We start from the raw sequence: 20733 nt of genomic DNA on the forward strand, positions 1-20733 counted from the left end.
GGGCCTACAGTAAGTCAGTAAGGAGGCAGAAGCTGCTTCTGGTACATGGACCCTGGTCATGTAGGGCTGGGAGAGTCAGTAAGATTATGTAATAGGGGCCTACAGTAAGTCAGTAAGGAGGCAGAAGCTGCTTCTGGTACATGGACCCTGGTCATGTAGGGCTGGGAGTCGGTAAGATTATGTAATAGGATGCCTACAGTAAGTCAGTAAGGAGGCAGAAGCTGCTTCTGGTACATGGACCCTGGTCATGTAGGGCAGGGAGAGTCGGTAAGATTCTGTAATAGGGGCCTACAGTAAGTCAGTAAGGAGGCAGAAGCTGCTTCTGGTACATGGACCCTGGTCATGTAGGGCTGGGAGAATCAGTAAGATTCTGTAATAGGGGCCTACAGTAAGTCAGTAAGGAGGCAGAAGCTGCTTCTGGTACATGGACCCTGGTCATGTAGGGCTGGGAGAGTCAGTAAGATTATGTAATAGGGGCCTACAGTAAGTCAGTAAGGAGGCAGAAGCTGCTTCTGGTACATGGACCCTGGTCATGTAGGGCTGGGAGAGTCAGTAAGATTCTGTAATAGGGGCCTACAGTAAGTCAGTAAGGAGGCAGAAGCTGCTTCTGGTACATGGACCCTGGTCATGTAGGGCTGGGAGAGTCAGTAAGATTATGTAATAGGGGCCTACAGTAAGTCAGTAAGGAGGCAGAAGCTGCTTCTGGTACATGGACCCTGGTCATGTAGGGCTGGGAGAGTCAGTTAGATTCTGTAATAGGGGCCTACAGTAAGTCAGTAAGGAGGCAGAAGCTGCTTCTGGTACATTGACCCTGGTCATGTAGGGCTGGGAGAGTCAGTAAGATTATGTAATAGGGGCCTACAGTAAGTCAGTAAGGAGGCAGAAGCTGCTTCTGGTACATGGACCCTGGTCATGTAGGGCTGGGAGAGTCAGTAAGATTATGTAATAGGGGCCTACAGTAAGTCAGTAAGGAGGCAGAAGCTGCTTCTGGTACATGGACCCTGGTCATGTAGGGCTGGGAGTCGGTAAGATTATGTAATAGGATGCCTACAGTAAGTCAGTAAGGAGGCAGAAGCTGCTTCTGGTACATGGACCCTGGTCATGTAGGGCTGGGAGAGTCGGTAAGATTCTGTAATAGGGGCCTACAGTAAGTCAGTAAGGAGGCAGAAGCTGCTTCTGGTACATGGACCATGGTCATGTAGGGCTGGGAGAATCAGTAAGATTCTGTAATAGGGGCCTACAGTAAGGAGACAGAAGCTGCTTCTGGTACATGGACCCTGGTCATGTAGGGCTGGGAGAGTCAGTAAGATTGTGTAATAGGGGCCTACAGTAAGTCAGTAAGGAGGCAGAAGCTGCTTCTGGTACATGGACCCTGGTCATGTAGGGCTGGGAGAGTCAGTAAGATTATGTAATAGGGGCCTACAGTAAGTCAGTAAGGAGGCAGAAGCTGCTTCTGGTACATGGACCCTGGTCATGTAGGGCTGGGAGAGTCAGTAAGATTCTGTAATAGGGGCCTACAGTAAGTCAGTAAGGAGGCAGAAGCTGCTTCTGGTACATGGACCCTGGTCATGTAGGGCTGGGAGAGTCAGTAAGATTATGTAATAGGGGCCTACAGTAAGTCAGTAAGGAGGCAGAAGCTGCTAATTAGCAATTCTTTTTCTATCTTGCAGGGGGCCACCCATCGCAGGTCAAGGCCGCCTACCATGCTGACTGACGCCTCCACCCTTGAAGCAGAAATTGCGATCGCTTCACAATTTCTGCTTCATTTTAGAAATTAGTGAAGCATCCTGCCAGCTTAGCTGTACCTGCAGGATACCTACCGCATTCTTCTCGATTGCGATGGCTGCGTGTGATGCCACCGTGATCACGTCCGTTTGTCTGCTTCCCTTTCTCGCCGCACCACACTTGCAATGCTCTATCTTCTCCCTGGAAATGGAGCATTGCCCCCACCCCGTGACCGCCTCTGCCTGATTAACAAGAAGTAATCGCATTGTCTGCAGCCCCCACGTAGAGAATGCAGGCGCATGCGCATGACGGGTGCTGCGCATGCGTCCGCAACTTTTTCTCAATAATTCCTTTTGGATCACACACTGCAATCCAACCTAAATTAGGCCCAGAGTCACCATCTTACAGGCAGCCGGTGAAGGGAGCAGAGAATGGGTGTTATGGGGCAGGAACGGGCTGGTTAGGTAACAGCCTGGCTGCTGCAATCTGTACAAGTTACAACCGGTGCAATTCTATTGCTGGGAGACCCAGGTAGAGGACATTGCAGTAGTCTATGCGTGATGATACAAGTGCATGTATGACTGTAGGTAGATCTTCTGAGGGAAATAAGTGCTGGAGTCTGGCTATGTTCCTCAGATGAGGATCTGATTGTGGCTGATACCTGATGTCTAAGTGTCACTCCACCATCCAGGACACCAAGATTCTGCACAGGATCAGCATTTTGTAACTCGGAACCCACAAGTGTAAGTCTGGTTGGTAACAAAGCAGAGCTGTAGCCCTGCCCTTTGTTGGTGAGCTTCTACCATATGGACCTGTTTCACCAGGACTCAGTCACAGCCAACTGGCATCACCCACACCTGGATCTCAGCTACACAACCATTTAGGATTGGTACTGGGTTCTCAGTACCCGAAGCAAGAGACAGGTCATCTGCATAGCAGTAGTAGATGAGGGCATGACATCTGATTATTTCACCCAGTGGTAGCATGTATATTGCAAAAAGCATTGGAGATAGGATAAGAACCTTAAAGAACAATGCATGGCAATTAGTATACTCCAGAAGACTAAAATGGTTCCTCATCTGAGTGATGTCCATTGCGTGCAACAAGAGCGGATTTATTTCTCAGACCATGGAAGTGGCTTCTCACTTGTGTGACTTCGCTGATGTGTAACAAGATGTGATTTGTGGGCAAAGGTTTTCCCGCACTCAGAGCAAGAAAATGGCCTCTCACCTGTGTGACTTCTGTGATGTCTAGCAAGTTGTGATTTCTGTGCAAAACATTTCCCGCATTCAGAGCAAAAAAATGGCTTCTCACCTGTGTGACTTCTCTTATGTATAACAAGATCTGATTTGTGTGCAAAATATTTCCCACACTCAGAACATGGAAATGGCCTCTCACCTGTGTGACTTCTCTGATGTATAACAAGTTGTGATTTCCGGATAAAACATTTCCCGCACTCAGAGCAAGAAAATGGCTTCTCACCTGTGTGACTTCTGTGATGCATAACAAGATCTGATTTGCGTGCAAAACATTTCCCACACTCAGAACATGGAAATGGCTTCTCACCTGTGTGACTTCTTTGATGTGTAACAAGTTTTGATTTCTGGATAAAACATTTCTCGCACTTAGAGCAAGAAAATGGCTTCTCACCTGTGTGACTTCTGTAATGTATAACGAGACCTGATTTGTGTGCAAAACATTTCCCACACTCAGGACATGGAAATGACTTCTCACCTGTGTGACTTCGCTGATGTGCAACAAGTTGTGATTTCCAGGTAAAACATTTTCCACACTCAGAACATGGAAATGGCCTCTCCCCTGCCCTACCTGTCTGATGGGTAATAAGCTTTGTGTTCTGTGTAAAACATTTGGCATCTATAAAACAGAGAAACACTGTATCTACTGTCAGAGCTGTAACAGATGCACCAATATCAAAGTGAATAGGAGAACATATCCCAGGATCAGGGGGATCAACTGATAGAGCTGGATGTATAATTGGGGTAATGGGGTTAGCTCCTGGAGAATCCTGTATACTGTCATTATCTTTTATTTTACAATCCGGGGATAACATTAGATGTCCTTCTGAGATATTCCTGCTTGTGTGTCCATCTGCTGGAAATAAAATACATTATGGAAATGTGACATTTTCTGTAACAATATTAATCTTGTAAACAATAGGAGAAGACGACTCTCTGGGACACTTAATTGTAAATGTGTGTGTATAATAAAACATAACTTTTAATGAAGGCTTTATAATATTGTGTCTCAGACTATCATTGTGTCCACCCTCCTGAGAACATCACAATAACAAATGTAATATTATAATAAGACTTAGATATATCTCTCTCTTGTACTGGTAACTAACCATGAAGTATAAATGGAGATGTAGTCACTCGCCAAGTCCTATGTCAGCACCAATGTAAAACAATGGATGGGGAACATATAGTATGAATTGGAGATTCTAGATGAACAATAACATCAGTCATATGAGCTGATGGATCAGAGAAAAGTCTCCTAACGTTACTCCTGGAAGCATTGGTAAGGTAGCATTCCTTTATGTGTGTGCTCATACGCTTGTAAGCCTATACAAGTGTTACTCACCCTTATATAAGGTATATTGCTACAGCAGAGTAGGTGTGGAACAAGATACTTTACATGCAATACACCATATAATACCCTGTATTCATCATCATCATCATCTGCTAGGTTATAATCCACTTTTACACCCCCATCATCAGTGTCTTACCTCTATTCCCTTAATAGTAATAAGGATGATGTGTGTACGGTAACTATGATACAGAGAATTACATATCAGAATCTATACAGCCATACTTCTGCTTCTCATACGTGTGCTACTGGCAGCAGTGAACATCTGAGTGAGAGTGCAGGGAAGACAGCAGAGTCTGATGAGAAAGAGATTGGATCTGCCTTTGCAGGGATGTACCACACCTGTCACCCCTGTTAGTATATAAAATAATACATAAGAGGGAGCGTGGTCCATCCAGACGTACTTTCTGGAGCTCGACTCACTAAGTGGCTTTTTATCTACCCTACATGATAACTCTCAGCTGCCGCTTGCACCAAGACCCAATCTATTAAGTTCCCCGCTCCTACTGCCCTAAAGCCGCGCGCTCTGCTCTCTTTGGACACTGTTCAAATTCTGGGGCTAAGTTTGCCCAGTCTTTCCTGCACGCTCCGGACACCTGACTTGGAGTCGCTTTTGCCTCAGGAGGGAGCAAATGCTCTCTCGCAACTGCTGGGGAAAGAACGGGCTGCCCGCAGTCACCGGAGCCCAGCGGTGATATTAGGAAGTGAGATGGCTGCCATTTTGGATCCTGGTGCCCGGCCATCGCATGCTTTGCCTTCAATTAGGTTTAAATAAGAATTTACTTACCGATAATTCTATTTCTCGGAGTCCGTAGTGGATGCTGGGGTTCCTGAAAGGACCATGGGGAATAGCGGCTCCGCAGGAGACAGGGCACAAAAGTAAAGCTTTTACAGGTCAGGTGGTGTGTACTGGCTCCTCCCCCTATGACCCTCCTCCAGACTCCAGTTAGGTACTGTGCCCGGACGAGCGTACACAATAAGGGAGGATTTTGAATCCCGGGTAAGACTCATACCAGCCACACCAATCACACCGTACAACTTGTGATCTAAACCAGGTTAACAGTATGATAACAGAGGAGCCTCTGAAAGATGGCTTCCTAAACAATAACCCGAATTAGTTAACAATAACTATGTACAAGTATTGCAGATAATCCGCACTTGGGATGGGCGCCCAGCATCCACTACGGACTCCGAGAAATAGAATTATCGGTAAGTAAATTCTTATTTTCTCTATCGTCCTAAGTGGATGCTGGGGTTCCTGAAAGGACCATGGGGATTATACCAAAGCTCCCAAACGGGCGGGAGAGTGCGGATGACTCTGCAGCACCGAATGAGAGAACTCCAGGTCCTCCTTTGCCAGGGTATCAAATTTGTAAAAATTTACAAACGTGTTCTCCCCTGACCACGTAGCTGCTCGGCAGAGTTGTAATGCCGAGACCCCTCGGGCAGCCGCCCAAGATGAGCCCACCTTCCTTGCGGAATGGGCCTTAACAGATTTAGGCTGTGGCAGGCCTGCCACAGAATGTACAAGTTGAATTTTGTTACAAATCCAACGAGCAATCGACTGCTTAGAAGCAGGTGCACCCAACTTGTTGGGTGCATACAGTATAAACAGCGAGTCAGATTTTCTGACTCCAGCCGTCCTTTAAATGTATATTTTTAAGGCTCTGACAACGTCCAACAACTTGGAGTCCTTCAAGTCGTCTGTAGCCGCAGGCACTACAATAGGCTGGTTCAGGTGAAACGCTGATACCACCTTAGGGAGAAAATGCGGACGCGTCCGCAGCTCTGCCCTATGTCGAATGGAAAATTAAATAAGGGCTTTTATAAAACAAAGCCGCCAGTTCAGATACTCTCCCGGCCGAAGCCAGGGCCAGTAACATAGTCACTTTCCATGTGAGATATTTCAAATCCACATTCTTTAGTGGTTCAAACCAATTGGATTTGAGGAAATCTAAAACTACATTTAGATCCCACGGTGCCACCTTAGGCACCACAGGAGGCTGTATATGCAGTACTCCTTTGATAAAAATCTGGACCTCAGGGACTGAGGCCAATTCTTTTTGGAAGAATATTGATAGGGCCGAAATTTGAACCTTAATAGATCCCAATTTGAGACCCATAGACAATCCTGATTGCAGGAAATGTAGGAAAACGACCCAGTTGAAATTCCTCCATCGGAGCACTCCGCTGCTCGCACCACGCAACATATTTTCGCCAAATACGGCGATAATGCTTCGCGGTGACTTCCTTCCTTGCCTTTATCAAGGTAGGAATGACTTCTTCTGGAATGCCTTTTCCTTTTAGGATCTGGCATTCAAACGCCATGCCGTCAAACGCAGCCGCGGTAAGTCTTGAAAAAGACAAGGACCCTGCTGAAGCAGGTCCCTTCTCAGAAGTAGAGGCCACGGATCGTCCGTGACCATCTCTTGAAGTTCCGGGTACCAAGTCCTTCTTGGCCAATCCGGAGCCACTAGTCTTACTCCTCTTTGCCGTATAATCCTCAATACCTTTGGTATGAGAGGCAGAGGAGGAAACACATATACGGACTGGTACACCCAAAGTGTTACCAACGCGTCCACAGCTATTGCCTGCGGATCTCTTGACCTGGCGCAATAACTGTCCAGTGTCTTGTTGAGGCAAGACGCCATCATGTCCACCATTGGTTTTACCCAACGGTTTAATAGCATGTGGAAAACTTCTGGATGAAGTACCCACTCTCCCGGGTGAAGGTCGTGTCTGCTGAGGAAGTCTGCTTCCCAGTTGTCCACGCCCGGGATGAATACTGCTGACAGTGCTATCACGTGATTCTCCGCCCAGCGAAGGATCCTGGCAGCTTCTGCCATTCTGTTTCTTGTGCCGCCCTGTCTGTTTACATGGGCGACTGCCGTGATGTTGTCCGACTGGATCAACACCGGTCTTCCTTGAAGCAGAGGTTCCGCCTGGCTTAGAGCATTGTAGATTGCTCTTAGTTCCAGAATGCTTATGTGAAGAGACTTTTTCAGGCTCGACCACACTCCCTGGAAATTTCTTCCCTGTGTGACTGCTCCCCAGCCTCTCAGGCTGGCATCCGTGGTCACCAGGATCCAATCCTGCATGCCGAATCTGCGGCCCTCCAATAGATGAGCCTCCTGCAACCACCACAGAAGGGATACCCTTGTCCTCGGCGACAGGGTTATCCGCAGGTGCATCTGAAGATGCGACCCTGACCATTTGTCCAACAGATCCCTTTGCATGGAATCTGCCGAAAGGGATTGCTTCGTAAGAAGCTACCATTTTTTCCCAGGACTCTTGTGCATTGATGTACAGACACCTTTCCTGGTTTTAGGAGGTTCCTGACCAGGTCAGATAACTCCTTGGCTTTTTCTTCGGGAAGAAAAACCTTTTTCTGAACTGTGTCCAGAATCATCCCCAGGAACAGCAGACGAGTTGTCGGCATTAATTGGGATTTTGGAATATTCAGAATCCATCCGTGCTGCTTTAGCACCTCTTGAGATAGTGCTAAACCCATCTCTAGCTGTTCTCTGGACCTTGTCCTTATTAGGAGATCGTCCAAGTATGGGATAATTAATACGCCTTTTCTTCGAAGAAGAAATATTATCTCGGCCATTACCTTTGTAAAGACCCGAGGTGCCGTGGACAAACCAAACGGCAGCGTCTGAAACTGATAGTGACAGTTTTGTACAACGAACCTGAGGTACCCCTGGTGTGAGGGGTAATTGGAACGTGGAGATACGCATCCTTGATGTCCAAGGATACCATAAAGTCCCCTTCTTCCAGGTTCGCTATCACTGCTCTGAGTGACTCCATCTTGAACTTGAACTTCTTTATGTACAGGTTCAAGGACTTCAGATTTAGAATAGGCCTTACCGAGCCATCCGGCTTCGGTACCACAAAAAGAGTGGAATAATACCCCTTCCCTTGTTGTAGAAGAGGTACCTTGACTATCACCTGCTGAGAATACAGCTTGTGAATGGCTTCCAAAACCGTCTCCCTTTCTGAGGGGGACGTTGGTAAAGCCGACTTCAGGAAACGGCGAGGTGGCTCTGTCTCTAATTTCAACCTGTACCCCTGAGATATTATCTGCAGGATCCAGGGATTTACCTGCGAGTGAGCCCACTGCGCGCTGTAATTTTTGAGACGACCGCCTACCGCCCCCAAGTCCGCTTGCGAAGCCCCAGCGTCATGCTGAGGCTTTTGTAGAAGCCGGGGAGGGCTTCTGTTCCTGGGAAGGAGCTGCCTGTTGCTGTCTCTTCCCTCGTCCTCTGCCTCGTGGCAGATATGAATAGCCCTTTGCTCTCTTATTTTTAAAGGAACGAAAAGGCTGCGGTTGAAAAATCGGTGCCTTTTTCTGTTGGGGAGTGACTTGAGGTAGAAAGGTGGATTTCCCGGCCGTAGCCGTGGCCACCAAATCCGATAGACCGACCCCAAATAACTCCTCTACGCATCGCCTGTCCACTGTCGTGTCCATAAAGCTCTTCTGGCCGAAATGGACATAGCACTTACCCGTGATGCCAGTGTGCAGATATCTCTCTGTGCATCACGCATATAAAGAAATGCATCCTTTATTTGTTCTAACGACAGTAAAATATTGTCCCCGTCCAGGGTATCAATATTTTCGATCAGGGACTCTGACCAAACTACCCCAGCACTGCACATCCAGGCAGTCGCAATAGCTGGTCGTAGTATAACACCTGCATGTGTGTATATACCTTTTTGGATATTTTCCATCCTCCTATCTGATGGATCTTTAAGTGCGGCCGTCTCAGGAGAGGGTAACGCCACTTGTTTTGATAAGCGTGTTAGCGCTTTGTCCACCCTAGGAGGTGTTTCCCAGCGCTCCCTAACCTCTGGCGGGAAAGGGTATAAAGCCAATAACTTCTTTGAAATTAGCAGTTTTTTATCGGGGCACCCCACGCTTCATCACACACGTCATTTAATTCTTCTGATTCGGTAAAAACTACTGGTAGTTTTTTCACACCCCACATAATACCCTGTTTAGTGGTACCTGTAGTATCAGCTAAATGTAACATCTCCTTTATTGCCAAAATCATATAACGTGTGGCCCTACTGGAAAATACGGTTGATTCGTCACCTTCACCACCGGAATCAGTGCCTGTGTCTGGGTCTGTGTCGACCGACTGAGGCAAGGGGCGTTTTACAGCCCCTGACGGTGTTTGAGGCGCCTGGACAAGCACTAATTGAGTGTCCGGCCGCCTCATGTCGGCAAACGACTGCTTAAGCGAGTTGACGCTATCCCGTAATTCCACAAATAAAGGCATCCATTCTGGTGTCGACCCCCTAGGAGGTGACATCCTCATATTTGGCAATTGCTCCGCCTCCACACCAATAACGTCCTCATACATGTCGACACACACGTACCGACACACAGCAGACACACAGGGAATGCTCTATACGAAGACAGGACCCACTAGCCCTTTGGGGAGACAGAGGGAGAGTCTGCCAGCACACACCAAAAAACGCTATATATGACAGGGATAGCCTTATGATTAAGTGCTCCCTTATAGCTGCTTTTATATTGATATATTGCCATTTATTTTGCCCCCCCTCTCTGTTATACCCTGTTTCTGTAGTGCAGTGCAGGGGAGAGACCTGGGAGCCTTCCTGACCAGCGGAGCTGTGACAGAAAATGGCGCCGTGTGCTGAGGAGATAGGCCCCGCCCCTTTTCCGGCGGGCTCGTCTCCCGCTATTTAGTACATTTAGGCAGGGGTAAATATCTCCATATAGCCTCTGGGGCTATATGTGAGGTATTTTTAGCCTTTTTAAAGGTTTTCATTTGCCTCCCAGGGCGCCCCCCTCCCAGCGCCCTGCACCCTCAGTGACTGCCGTGTGAAGTGTGCTGAGAGGAAAATGGCGCACAGCTGCAGTGCTGTGCGCTACCTTAAGAAGACTGCAGGAGTCTTCAGCCGCCGATTCTGGACCTCTTCTTGCTTCAGCATCTGTGAGGGGGCCGGCGGCGTGGCTCCGGTGACCATCCAGGCTGTACCTGTGATCGTCCCTCTGGAGCTTCATGTCCAGTAGCCAAGAAGCCAATCCATCCTGCACGCAGGTGAGTTCACTTCTTCTCCCCTCTGTCCCTCGTTGCAGTGATCCTGTTGCCAGCAGGAATCACTGTAAAATAAAAAAACCTAAGCTAAACTCTCTAAGCAGCTCTTTATGAGAGCCACCTAGAATTGCACCCTTCTCGGCCGGGCACAAAAATCTAACTGGAGTCTGGAGGAGGGTCATAGGGGGAGGAGCCAGTACACACCACCTGACCTGTAAAAGCTTTACTTTTGTGCCCTGTCTCCTGCGGAGCCGCTATTCCCCATGGTCCTTTCAGGAACCCCAGCATCCACTTAGGACGATAGAGAAAAATTGATATAAGCTGCTACCTGACGGCTGGACCGGGGTAACTACACTAAATTGAGGCATTTGCCTGGAGGTGAAACTACCGTCTATTTATATGGTACCACTATAATCTACTTCCTCTCAGTCTACATGCAGAGCCCAGTATCAAGTATCGTCTGAGTACAGCTCATTACACTCTGATTACAACCTCACAGTATATTATTTTGTGGATTTATCCACTGAATATATTTTGCCATTTGTGTCTCTCTGTGCTGAGTACTTCACGTCTGTGATCACGCTGACCTCTAGTGGAATTTCTCGGTCATTACTGTGTTATTTGAGTTGTATTACATCATGTTTACGTGAAACTTTGGTTCGGATACCCCCGTCACCCCGACTAAGAATGTCATTTTGAACTGAGTCATCTTGATGTAACCTCCTGACAGCGTACTACTGCTCCTTTTATTTATAGATCGTTTGTATTTTCCTATCTCTGAGAGGTCAGTCTCTTTGTAGCCGGCTTACCATGCCTCCAAAAAAGGTTAAAAGGTACCAAATCGGCCCCACCTGTCCATCTCTTTGGTACCTCGAATTCAGGTGGTCTTTCTGAGACCACTACATCATCTGCTTCTTCTTGCACAACCCAGCTGTAATGGCTGAAGATGTCTTAAGACACTCTAGATCAGAGATGGGCAATTATTTCAACTGGGGGGGTCGCTTAACACTTCCAGCGAATATTCGAGGGCCACACACAAAATACACAAAAAGAGTCCCCTTTGTACACATTACAGCAGACAGCATGCCCTTTTTTACACATTATGGCAGACAGCCTTTTTACACATTACGGCAGACCTCGTTCCCCTTTTTACACATTACGGCAGATAGCGTGCCCTTTTTTACACAATACGGCAGACAGTCCCCCTTTTTACACATTACGGCAGACATCGTCCCCCTTTTTACACATTGCGGCAGAAAAGAAATAAATAGAATTATATTTACTGTCTCCGCTGGCTCAGGCGCAGCTTCTGCAGAGATCCCGGGCAGGAGAGGAGGAGGAGGAGGGAGGTGGAGGAGGGAGCCGCAGCAGCGCTGCGTAATTGGTGGAGGCGCTGCTGCTGTCCCCTTGCTTCACCATAGGCTGTTCTCCGCCGCTGTGAATGCTGGGATGCGCTTCCCAGCATTCACAGCGGCAGAGGGCAGCCTATGGTGAAGCAGAGGGACAGCAGCAGCAGCGCCTCTACCAATTACACAGCACTGCTGCGGCTCCCTCCACCACCTCCCTCCTCCTCCCTCGTTCCGCTGCACTCTTCTCCTCTCCTCGGCGGGCGATTTGACTCATTACATGCTTTGGGCCCCTGGACAGTGGCGGGCCCCAGTGTAAGGCACTGGCGGTAGTTCCACCCCGTAGCAGTCCCTACCCCTCTTTTCCCCCCTCCCCAAAACCTATATAGCAGTCCCTGCCCCCCTCCCCTAAACCTATATTGCAGTTTTTAACTCCCCTCCCCTGAACCTATATGTCAGCTTAAGCACTGATCCGTTTCAGGGGCTGGCTGGACAGGGGGTTAACCTGTTTTTCACACTGGCAGACGATCCCCGCTGTCCGATGATCCGCGCTGCTGCTGCTGGCCGGAGTCAATGCTGCTGTGGCCTCTGCCCGCTCCTGCTCGCTGCTCCTACTCACTGGCTGCCGCTCCTAATCACTGGCCACCGCTCCTGCTCACTGCCTGCCCCCCATGCCACCCAGCGCATAACAGAGGAAAACCCGGTCAGTTGACCCTGTGACGTGACCGGAATTTCCTCAGCGGCGCCACGTTTGGGAGCAGTGTAGTGCAATGACAAGCGGCTCAGCCTGTCGGGCCGCTTGTCATTGCACTCTGATGGGGCACAGCGGGCCAGGCAGGATCGGTCCGTGGGACGCATGTTGCCTACCCCTACTCTAGATGGTCCTCTTACTCTTCGCTCTATACATTCTATGTTATCTACATTTAAGGACTGAAATAACCTCAGAACTTAACTGCAATATTCAAGCTATGAGGTCCGATATCAGTGAGATTGGCACTCGTACAGACTAAGATGAAAGAGATTGTTGCGTCTCACAAAGATCTGATTTCAGCACATGACACCCTTCAGGAAGACATGGGCCAATATTTACTAAGAATTCGAGTTTGTCCGATTTGTTTTTTTTTTTTCCTAAGTCCCAATCCGGGAATTCACTAAGCACCAATCTCGGCAGTGTTTGGACTATTCGTAATGGTTTGATTTGCAAAGTTCCGAAATACGAATGAATAGACCATCGGTCAAACACGGCTGTTATTTCAATACAATACGGGCATTCGCTATTCATTCGTATTTGGGTGTTAGTTTCTGAGTGCTCAAGTGCGGGTCTATTTTTTTTCGATTCGTTAAAAAAAGCAGCAAAAAAATAGACCTGCTTTTTCCAGTGGAGTTTGGATAACCATGCATGGATCAGTGAGATCTGTGCATGGTTATCTATGGGAAAGGGTCTGTTTAGTGTAAAAGCTGAAAAAAAAATTGCGTGGGGTCCCCCCTCCTAAGCATAACAAGCCTCGGGCTCTTTGAGCCGGTCCTGGTTGAAAAACTATGGGGGGAAAAATGACAGGGGTTCCCCCATATTTAATCAACCAGCACCGGGCTCTGCACCTGGTCCTGGTTCCAAACATACGGGGGACAAAAAGCGTAGGGGTCTCCCGTATTTTTGAAACCAGCACCGGGCTCCACTAGCCAGGTACATAATGCCACAGCCGGGGGACACTTTTATACTGGTCCCTGCGGCCCCGGCATTACATACCCAACTAGTCACCCCTGGCCGGGGTACCCTGGAGGAGTGGGAACCCCTTAAATCAAGGGGTTTCCCCCTCCAAACACCCAAGGGCCAGGGGTGAAGCCCGAGGCTGTCCCCCCCATCCAAGGGCGGCGGATGGGGGGCTGATAGCCTTTTGAAAAAATGTGAATATTGTTTTTAGTAGCAGTACTACAAGTCCCAGCAAGCCTCCCCCGCAAGCTGGTACTTGGAGAACCACAAGTACCAGCATGCGGTGGAAAACCGGGCCCGCTGGTACCTGTAGTACTACTAGTAAAAAAATACCCCCCAAAAAACAGGACACACACACACCGTGAAAGTATAAGTTTATTACATACATGCACACCTCCATACACACATACTTACCTATGTTCCCACGAGGCTCGGTCCTCTTCTCCATGTAGAATCCTTGGGGTACCTGTGAAAAAAATTATACTCACATAATCCAGTGTAGATTCTGTCCTTTGTATAATCCACGTACTTGGCAAAATAATAAAATGGAAACCCGACCACGCACTGAAAGGGGTTTCATGTTTACACATGGGACCCCTTTCCCCGACTGCCAGGACCCCCCCCTGACTCCTGTCAAAGGGGGTCCCTTCAGCCAATCAGGGAGCGCCACGTCGTGGCACTCTCCTGATTGGCTGTGTGCTCCTGTAGTGTCTGTCAGGCTGCACACGGCAGAGATACAATGTAGCGCCTATGCGCTCCATTGTAGCCAATGGTGGGAACTTTGCGGTCAGCGGTGAGGTTACTTTCGGTCAGCGGTGAGGTTACTTTCGGTCTAATTGAACGTAATGGCGCCGGAGCTACTGAATATATTTATACTGGCCACGTCTCCAAAACATGCTGTAACCTTATATGAATGCTTAGTTCAGCCCATCGCTGGCCAGTTTTACACAGGGGCTATAGCTGGTCCCCCCAGGAGGGACCCGTATGCCTCACCCATGTGACAGCCGCAACATGAACCCGGGGGACCCCCCTAGCAGAGCCAGCACACCCAGTTGAAGAAATTTAAAGTGCACTAGCTCCTTTGGACCCAGTCTATACCCATCGTACTAATGTGTCCGCAATATCCCTTATAGATGCTAGAGAAATAGGGGCTGATGTCTCCTGATGTATAAGATACACCAGAGTGTGTGGAGGAGACTGGTCAGATCTCTGGGCTGGTAACATACAGTGACATGATGTGAGGGGGAGAGCAGTAGTATAATAGGGGCTGATGTCTCCTGATCTATGAGATACACCAGAGAGTGTGGGGAGGAGACTGGTCAGATCTCTGGGCTGGTAACACACAGTGACATGATGTGAGGGGGGAGCAGGAGTATAATAGGGGCTGATGGCTCCTGATGTATGAGATACACCAGAGAGTGTGGGGAGGAGACTGGTCAGATCTCTGGGCTGGTAACACACAGTGCCATAATGTGAGGGGGAGAGCAGGAGTATTATAGAGGTGATGGCTCCTAACGCCACACTGGGAAAATACATATTGCTCATTAGTTTGTACTGACAAAGGAGGGTGTAGTATAAGAGATTGCTGTAGTGACTGAAGGAGAATATGTGACTCTATTCTGTAATAAGTGTTTATTACTCACCTGTGCTGATATCTGTAGGGATTTCCTCCTCCTTACACTGCTGATCACCCCTCACATACGTCTCTTCTTCTCCCCCTGTATCTTCTGCCTTCATAGCAGTCACATACGTCTCTTCTTCTCCCTCTATATCTTCTGCCTTTATATCAGTCACATACGTCTCTTCTTCTCCCTCTATATCTTCTGCCTTTATATCAGTCACATACGTCTCTTCTTCTCTCTCTATATCTTCTGCCTTTATATCAGTCACATACGTCTCTTCTTCTCCCTCTGTATCTTCTGCCTTTATATCAGTCACATATGTCTCTTCTTCTCCCTCTATATCTTCTGCCTTTATATCAGTCACATACGTCTCTTCTTCTCCCTCTATATCTTCTGCCTTTATATCAGTCACATACGTCTCTTCTTCTCCCTCTATATCTTCTGCCTTTATATCAGTCACATACGTCTCTTCTTCTCCCTCTATATCTTCTGCCTTTATATCAGTCACATACGTCGCTTCTTCTCCCTCTATATCTTCTGCCTTTATATCAGTCACATACGTCTCTTCTTCTCCCTCTATATCTTCTGCCTTTATATCAGTCACATACGTCGCTTCTTCTCCCTCTATATCTTCTGCCTTTATATCAGTCACATACGTCTCTTCTTCTCCTTCTACGTCTTCTGCCTTTATATCAGTCACATACGTCTCTTCTTCTCCCTCCATATCTTTTGCCTTTATATCAGTCACATACGTCTCTTCTTCTCCCTCTATATCTTCTGCCTTCATATCAGTCACATACGTCTCTTCTTCTCCCTCTATATCTTCTGTTTTAATATCAGACAGACGTTCTATCTAACAACAAAACAAAACAAAACACTATAATGACATTTGAATACAGTCAGATTAAACTGAGGTGAAACAGTATAATATCAGTGTATAAGAAACACACAGCTCCTCTACAGATCACATAGTGATGGTCACTTTGGTATATGGGTGAGAACTTAAATCAAACCTACCTGATCCTCCTGTGGGGTCCTGTGACTCTCCTCTGTACAATCCTGGGAATACAGAGGACGGGGACATCTCTCTGGGGTATCTCTGTTACTGGGCCCATCTGTAGGAGACAAACAGTGACTGAGTACAGTGTATATATGTCATTATAAGGTGATGTGTGTATATAGGGGTCCCCATACCTGCTCTCCCCTGTACAATACATGACAGTATCCTCTTACCCAGTGATGTGAGGGGGCCGGTGATTCTCCATCATCACGTCCTTGTACAGAGCACTGTGCTCTTCTATATACTCCCCATCCTGCATGGAGACGTAGACAGTGACATCCTGACACCTTATAGGAACCTGACACACACAATGATACAGTCATCACCCAGACACGTTCCCTGGTGTTACTGTATAATGTCCAATACCCAGCAGTCACCTCTCCAGTCATCACCCAGACACGTCCCCTGATGTTACTGTATAATGTTCCATTCCCAGCAGTTACCTTTCCAGTCATCATCCAGACACATCCCCCAGTGTTACTGTATAATGCCCCATTCCCAGCAGTCACCTCCCCAGTTATGTCCCTGTTTTAATACTGAAGATAAAAGTGATGTCACTGTGACATTTCCCAGATCCCCTCACCTCCCCAGTCATGTTCCTGTATTATTACTATAGATATAAGTGATGTCACTGTGACATTCCCAGATCCCCTCACCTCCCCAGTCATGTCCCTGTATTATTACTATAGATATAAGTGATGTCACTGTGACATTCCCAGATCCCCTCACCTCCCCAGTCATGTCCCTGTATTATTACTATAGATATAAGTGATGTCACTGTGATGCTCCCAGATCCCCTCACCTCCCCAGTCATGTCATTGTAATGATACGATCATACTGTAAATCTTGGACACTAATGTTTCAACAATAAATGTATATAAAGTATTTATAAGAAACAATAATGGTGAATTGTATCTGTTAAAAAAAAAAAAATGTAGTAGTATCCTTTATTTATATGGTGCCATAAGGGATCCGCAGCGCCCCTTACACAGTACATAAACAAATGAGCAAAAAAAAAAAAAAACCCACTTACAGTGTGAGACAATATAGGACAAATACAAGGTATATACAGAAATGCCGGGGTTAGGTGCCATCAAAGGGAGTATGGAGTATAAGATAGTGTAAGTAAGAGAAGGCAAGGCACATGATGGAGAAGGCCCTGCTCTTGTGAGCTTACAATCTAAAAGGTGAAGGGCTAACAGACCATGGTGACATAGAAGGGGTAGACTGTGAGCGTGGACAAGAGGGTTTGGAGGACAGTTGGCTGGGGTTGGTGAAGAAGTGGGTTTTGAGAGCCCAATTGAAGTTTTGTAGAGAGGTGGAGAGTCGGATGGGGAGAGGTAGAGAATTCCAGAGAGCAGCACGTGAGAAATCTTGTAGGTAGGAGTGGGAGGAGGTAATCAGTTGGCAGGAGAGGCCTCTGTATACAAATTTTGGTACCTACCGGTAGATCCTTTTCTCGTAGTCCATAGAGGATGCTGGGGTCCACATTAGTACCATGGGGTATAGATGGGTCCATCATGAGCCATTGGCACTTTAAGAGTTTGAGAGTGTGGGCTGGCTCCTCCCTCTATGCCCATCCTACCAGACTCAGTGTAGAAACTGTTCCCAAGGAGACGACATACTTCGAGAGAAGGATATTACACAGATAGTGGTGAGCTTCATACCAGCTCACATATACAAGGCACGACAAGTCAACTAGCTTGAACTACTCAGCAACAGCTGAAACATTACTTACCAAGTAACAATGCAGTACTCAACTAAAATGAAGTTGTACTGAACCAAATAACATTTGCAGGAAAACGAAGCACTGGGCAGGCGGACGCCCAGCATCCTCTACGGACTACGAGAAAAGGATTTACTGGTAGGTACCAAAATCCTATTTTCTCTTACATCCCAGAGGATGCTGGGGTCCACATTAGTACCATGGGGATGTACCAAAAGCTCCCAGAACGGGAGGGAGAGTGCGGAGACTCCTGCAGAACTGATTGACTGAACTTCAGATCATCAGCGGCCAAAGTATCGAACTTGTAAAACTTTGCAAACATGTTCGACCCTGATCAAGTTGCTGCTCGGCAAAGTTGCACTGCGGAGACACCCCGGGCAGCCGCCCAGGAAGACCCCACCTTACGAATAGAGTGGGCCTTAACAGATTTTGGACACGGCAGTCCTGCCGTCGAATAAGCGTGCTGGATAGTGAACCTGATCCAGCGAGAAATCGTCTGCTTAGAAGCAGGACACCCAATCTTCTTGGGATCATATAGGACAAACAGAGAGTCCGACTTTCTGTGACGAGACGTTCTCTTCACATAAATCTTCACAGCCCTTATGACATCCAAAGACTTTGAAGTAATTGAGGAGTCCGTAGCCACTGGCACCACAATAATAAGAATTTACTCACCGGTAACTCTATTTCTCGTAGTCCGTAGTGGATGCTGGGAACTCCGTAAGGACCATGGGGAATAGACGGGCTCCGCAGGAGACTGGGCACTCTAAAAGAAAGATTAGGTACTATCTGGTGTGCACTGGCTCCTCCCTCTATGCCCCTCCTCCAGACCTCACTTAAGGAAACTGTGCCCGGAAGAGCTGACACAACAAGGAAAGGATTTGGAATCCAGGGTAAGACTCATACCAGCCACACCAATCACACCGTACAACTTGTGATAACCATACCCAGTTAACAGTATGAACAACAACTGAGCCTCAGTAACAGACGGCTCAGAACAATAACCCTTGAGTTAAGCAATAACTATATACATGTATTGCAGAGAGTCCGCACTTGGGACGGGCGCCCAGCATCCACTACGGACTACGAGAAATAGAATTACCGGTGAGTAAATTCTTATTTTCTCTGACGTCCTAGTGGATGCTGGGAACTCCGTAAGGACCATGGGGATTATACCAAAGCATCCAAACGGGCGGGAAAGTGCGGATGACTCTGCAGCACCGAATGAGCAAAGGCAAGGTCCTCCTCAGCCAGGGTATCAAACTTGTAGAACTTAGCAAATGTGTTTGAACCCGACCAAGTAGCAGCTCGGCAAAGCTGTAAAGCCGAGTCCCCTCGGGCAGCCGCCCAAGAAGAGCCCACCGTCCTTGTGGAATGGGCTTTTACTGATTTAGGATGCGGTAACCCTGCCGCAGAATGAGCTTGCTGAATCGTGTTACAGATCCAGCGCGCAATAGTTTGCTTTGAAGCCGGAGCACCCAGTTTGTTGGGTGCATGCAGGATAAACAGCGAGTCAGTTTTCCTGACTCCAGCCGTCCTGGCTACATAGATTTTCAAAGCCCTGACTACGTCCAGCAACTTGGAAGCCTCCAAGTCCCGAGTAGCCGCAGGCACCACAATAGGTTGGTTCAAATGAAACGCTGATACCACCTTTGGGAGAAATTGGGGACGAGTCCTCAATTCTGTCCTGTCCATATGGAAGATCAGATACGGGCTTTTACATGACAAAGCCGCCAATTCTGACACACGCCTAGCTGAAGCCAAGGCCAACAGCATGACCACCTTCCACGTGAGATACTTTAGCTCCACGGTCTTAAGTGGCTCAAACCAGTGTGATTTCAGGAAATTCAACACAACGTTAAGATCCCAAGGTGTCACTGGAGGCACAAAAGGGGGCTGAATATGCAGCACTCCCTTAACAAATGTCTGAACTTCAGGCAGTGAAGCCAGTTCTTTTTGAAAGAAAATAGATAGGGCCGAAATCTGGATCTTTATGGATCCTAATTTTAGGCCCATAGTCACTCCTGACTGTAGGAAGTGCAGGAATCGACCCAGCTGGAATTCCTCTGTAGGGGCCTCCCTGGCCTCACACCAAGCAACATATTTTCGCCATATACGGTGATAATGTTTTGCTGTCACGTCTTTCCTAGCCTTTATCAGCGTAGGAATAACTTCATCCGGAATGCCCTTTTCCGCTAGGATCCGGCGTTCAACCGCCATGCCGTCAAACGCAGCCGCGGTAAGTCTTGGAACAGACAGGGCCCCTGCTGTAACAGGTCCTGTCTGAGAGGCAGAGGCCATGGGTCCTCTGAGATCATTTCTTGTAGTTCTGGGTACCAAGTTCTTCTTGGCCAATCCGGAACGGTGAGTATAGTTCTTACTCCTCTCTTTCTTACTATCCTCAGTACCTTGGGTATGAGAGGAAGAGGAGGGAACACATAAACCGACTGGTACACCCACGGTGTCACTAGTGCGTCCACAGCTATCGCCTGAGGGTCCCGTGACCTGGCGCAATATTTTTTTAGCTTTTTGTTGAGGCGGGACGCCATCATGTCCACTTGTGGCAGTTCCCAACGATTTACAATCTGTGTGAAGACTTCTTGATGAAGTCCCCACTCTCCCGGGTGGAGGTCGTGCCTGCTGAGGAAGTCTGCTTCCCAGTTGTCCACTCCCGGAATGAACACTGCTGACAGTGCTAGCACGTGATTCTCCGTCCATCGAAGAATCCTTGTGGCTTCTGCCATTGTCATCCTGCTTCTTGTGCCGCCCTGGCGGTTTACATGGGCGACCGCCGTGATGTTGTCTGACTGAATCAGTACAGATTGGTTTTGAAGCAGGGGCTCTGCTTGACTCAGGGCGTTGTAGATG

The 20733-nt window shown here is 47.8% G+C and overlaps 1 protein-coding gene across 1 annotated transcript; it reads right to left on the reverse strand.

Moving 5' to 3' along the window:
* Positions 1 to 1485: 1485 nt before the first annotated feature.
* Positions 1486 to 15471, reverse strand: LOC134984423 (gastrula zinc finger protein XlCGF17.1-like). Its single transcript, XM_063950006.1, has 2 exons — positions 15101 to 15471; positions 1486 to 3834 (listed from the first exon to the last, which is right to left on the reverse strand). The coding sequence occupies exons 1-2, from the start codon at positions 15192 to 15194 to the stop codon at positions 2840 to 2842; spliced, it is 1089 nt and encodes a 362-aa protein (XP_063806076.1). The 5' UTR covers positions 15195 to 15471; the 3' UTR covers positions 1486 to 2839.
* Between the last annotated feature and the right edge of the window lie 5262 nt (positions 15472 to 20733).

This window comes from Pseudophryne corroboree (genome assembly GCF_028390025.1).
Source record: "Pseudophryne corroboree isolate aPseCor3 chromosome 3 unlocalized genomic scaffold, aPseCor3.hap2 SUPER_3_unloc_52, whole genome shotgun sequence".
Taxonomy (NCBI): domain Eukaryota; kingdom Metazoa; phylum Chordata; class Amphibia; order Anura; family Myobatrachidae; genus Pseudophryne; species Pseudophryne corroboree.

Excerpts from the sequence above, each read along its gene's own strand:
- LOC134984423 (XM_063950006.1), bottom strand. The coding sequence starts at position 15,194 with ATGAAGGCAGAAGATACAGGGGGAGAAGAAGAGACGTATGTGAGGGGT. Across the intron at positions 3,835-15,100 it reads CCCTACAGATATCAGCACAG|ATGGACACACAAGCAGGAAT; the intron begins GTGAGTAATAAA and ends TATTTCCAGCAG.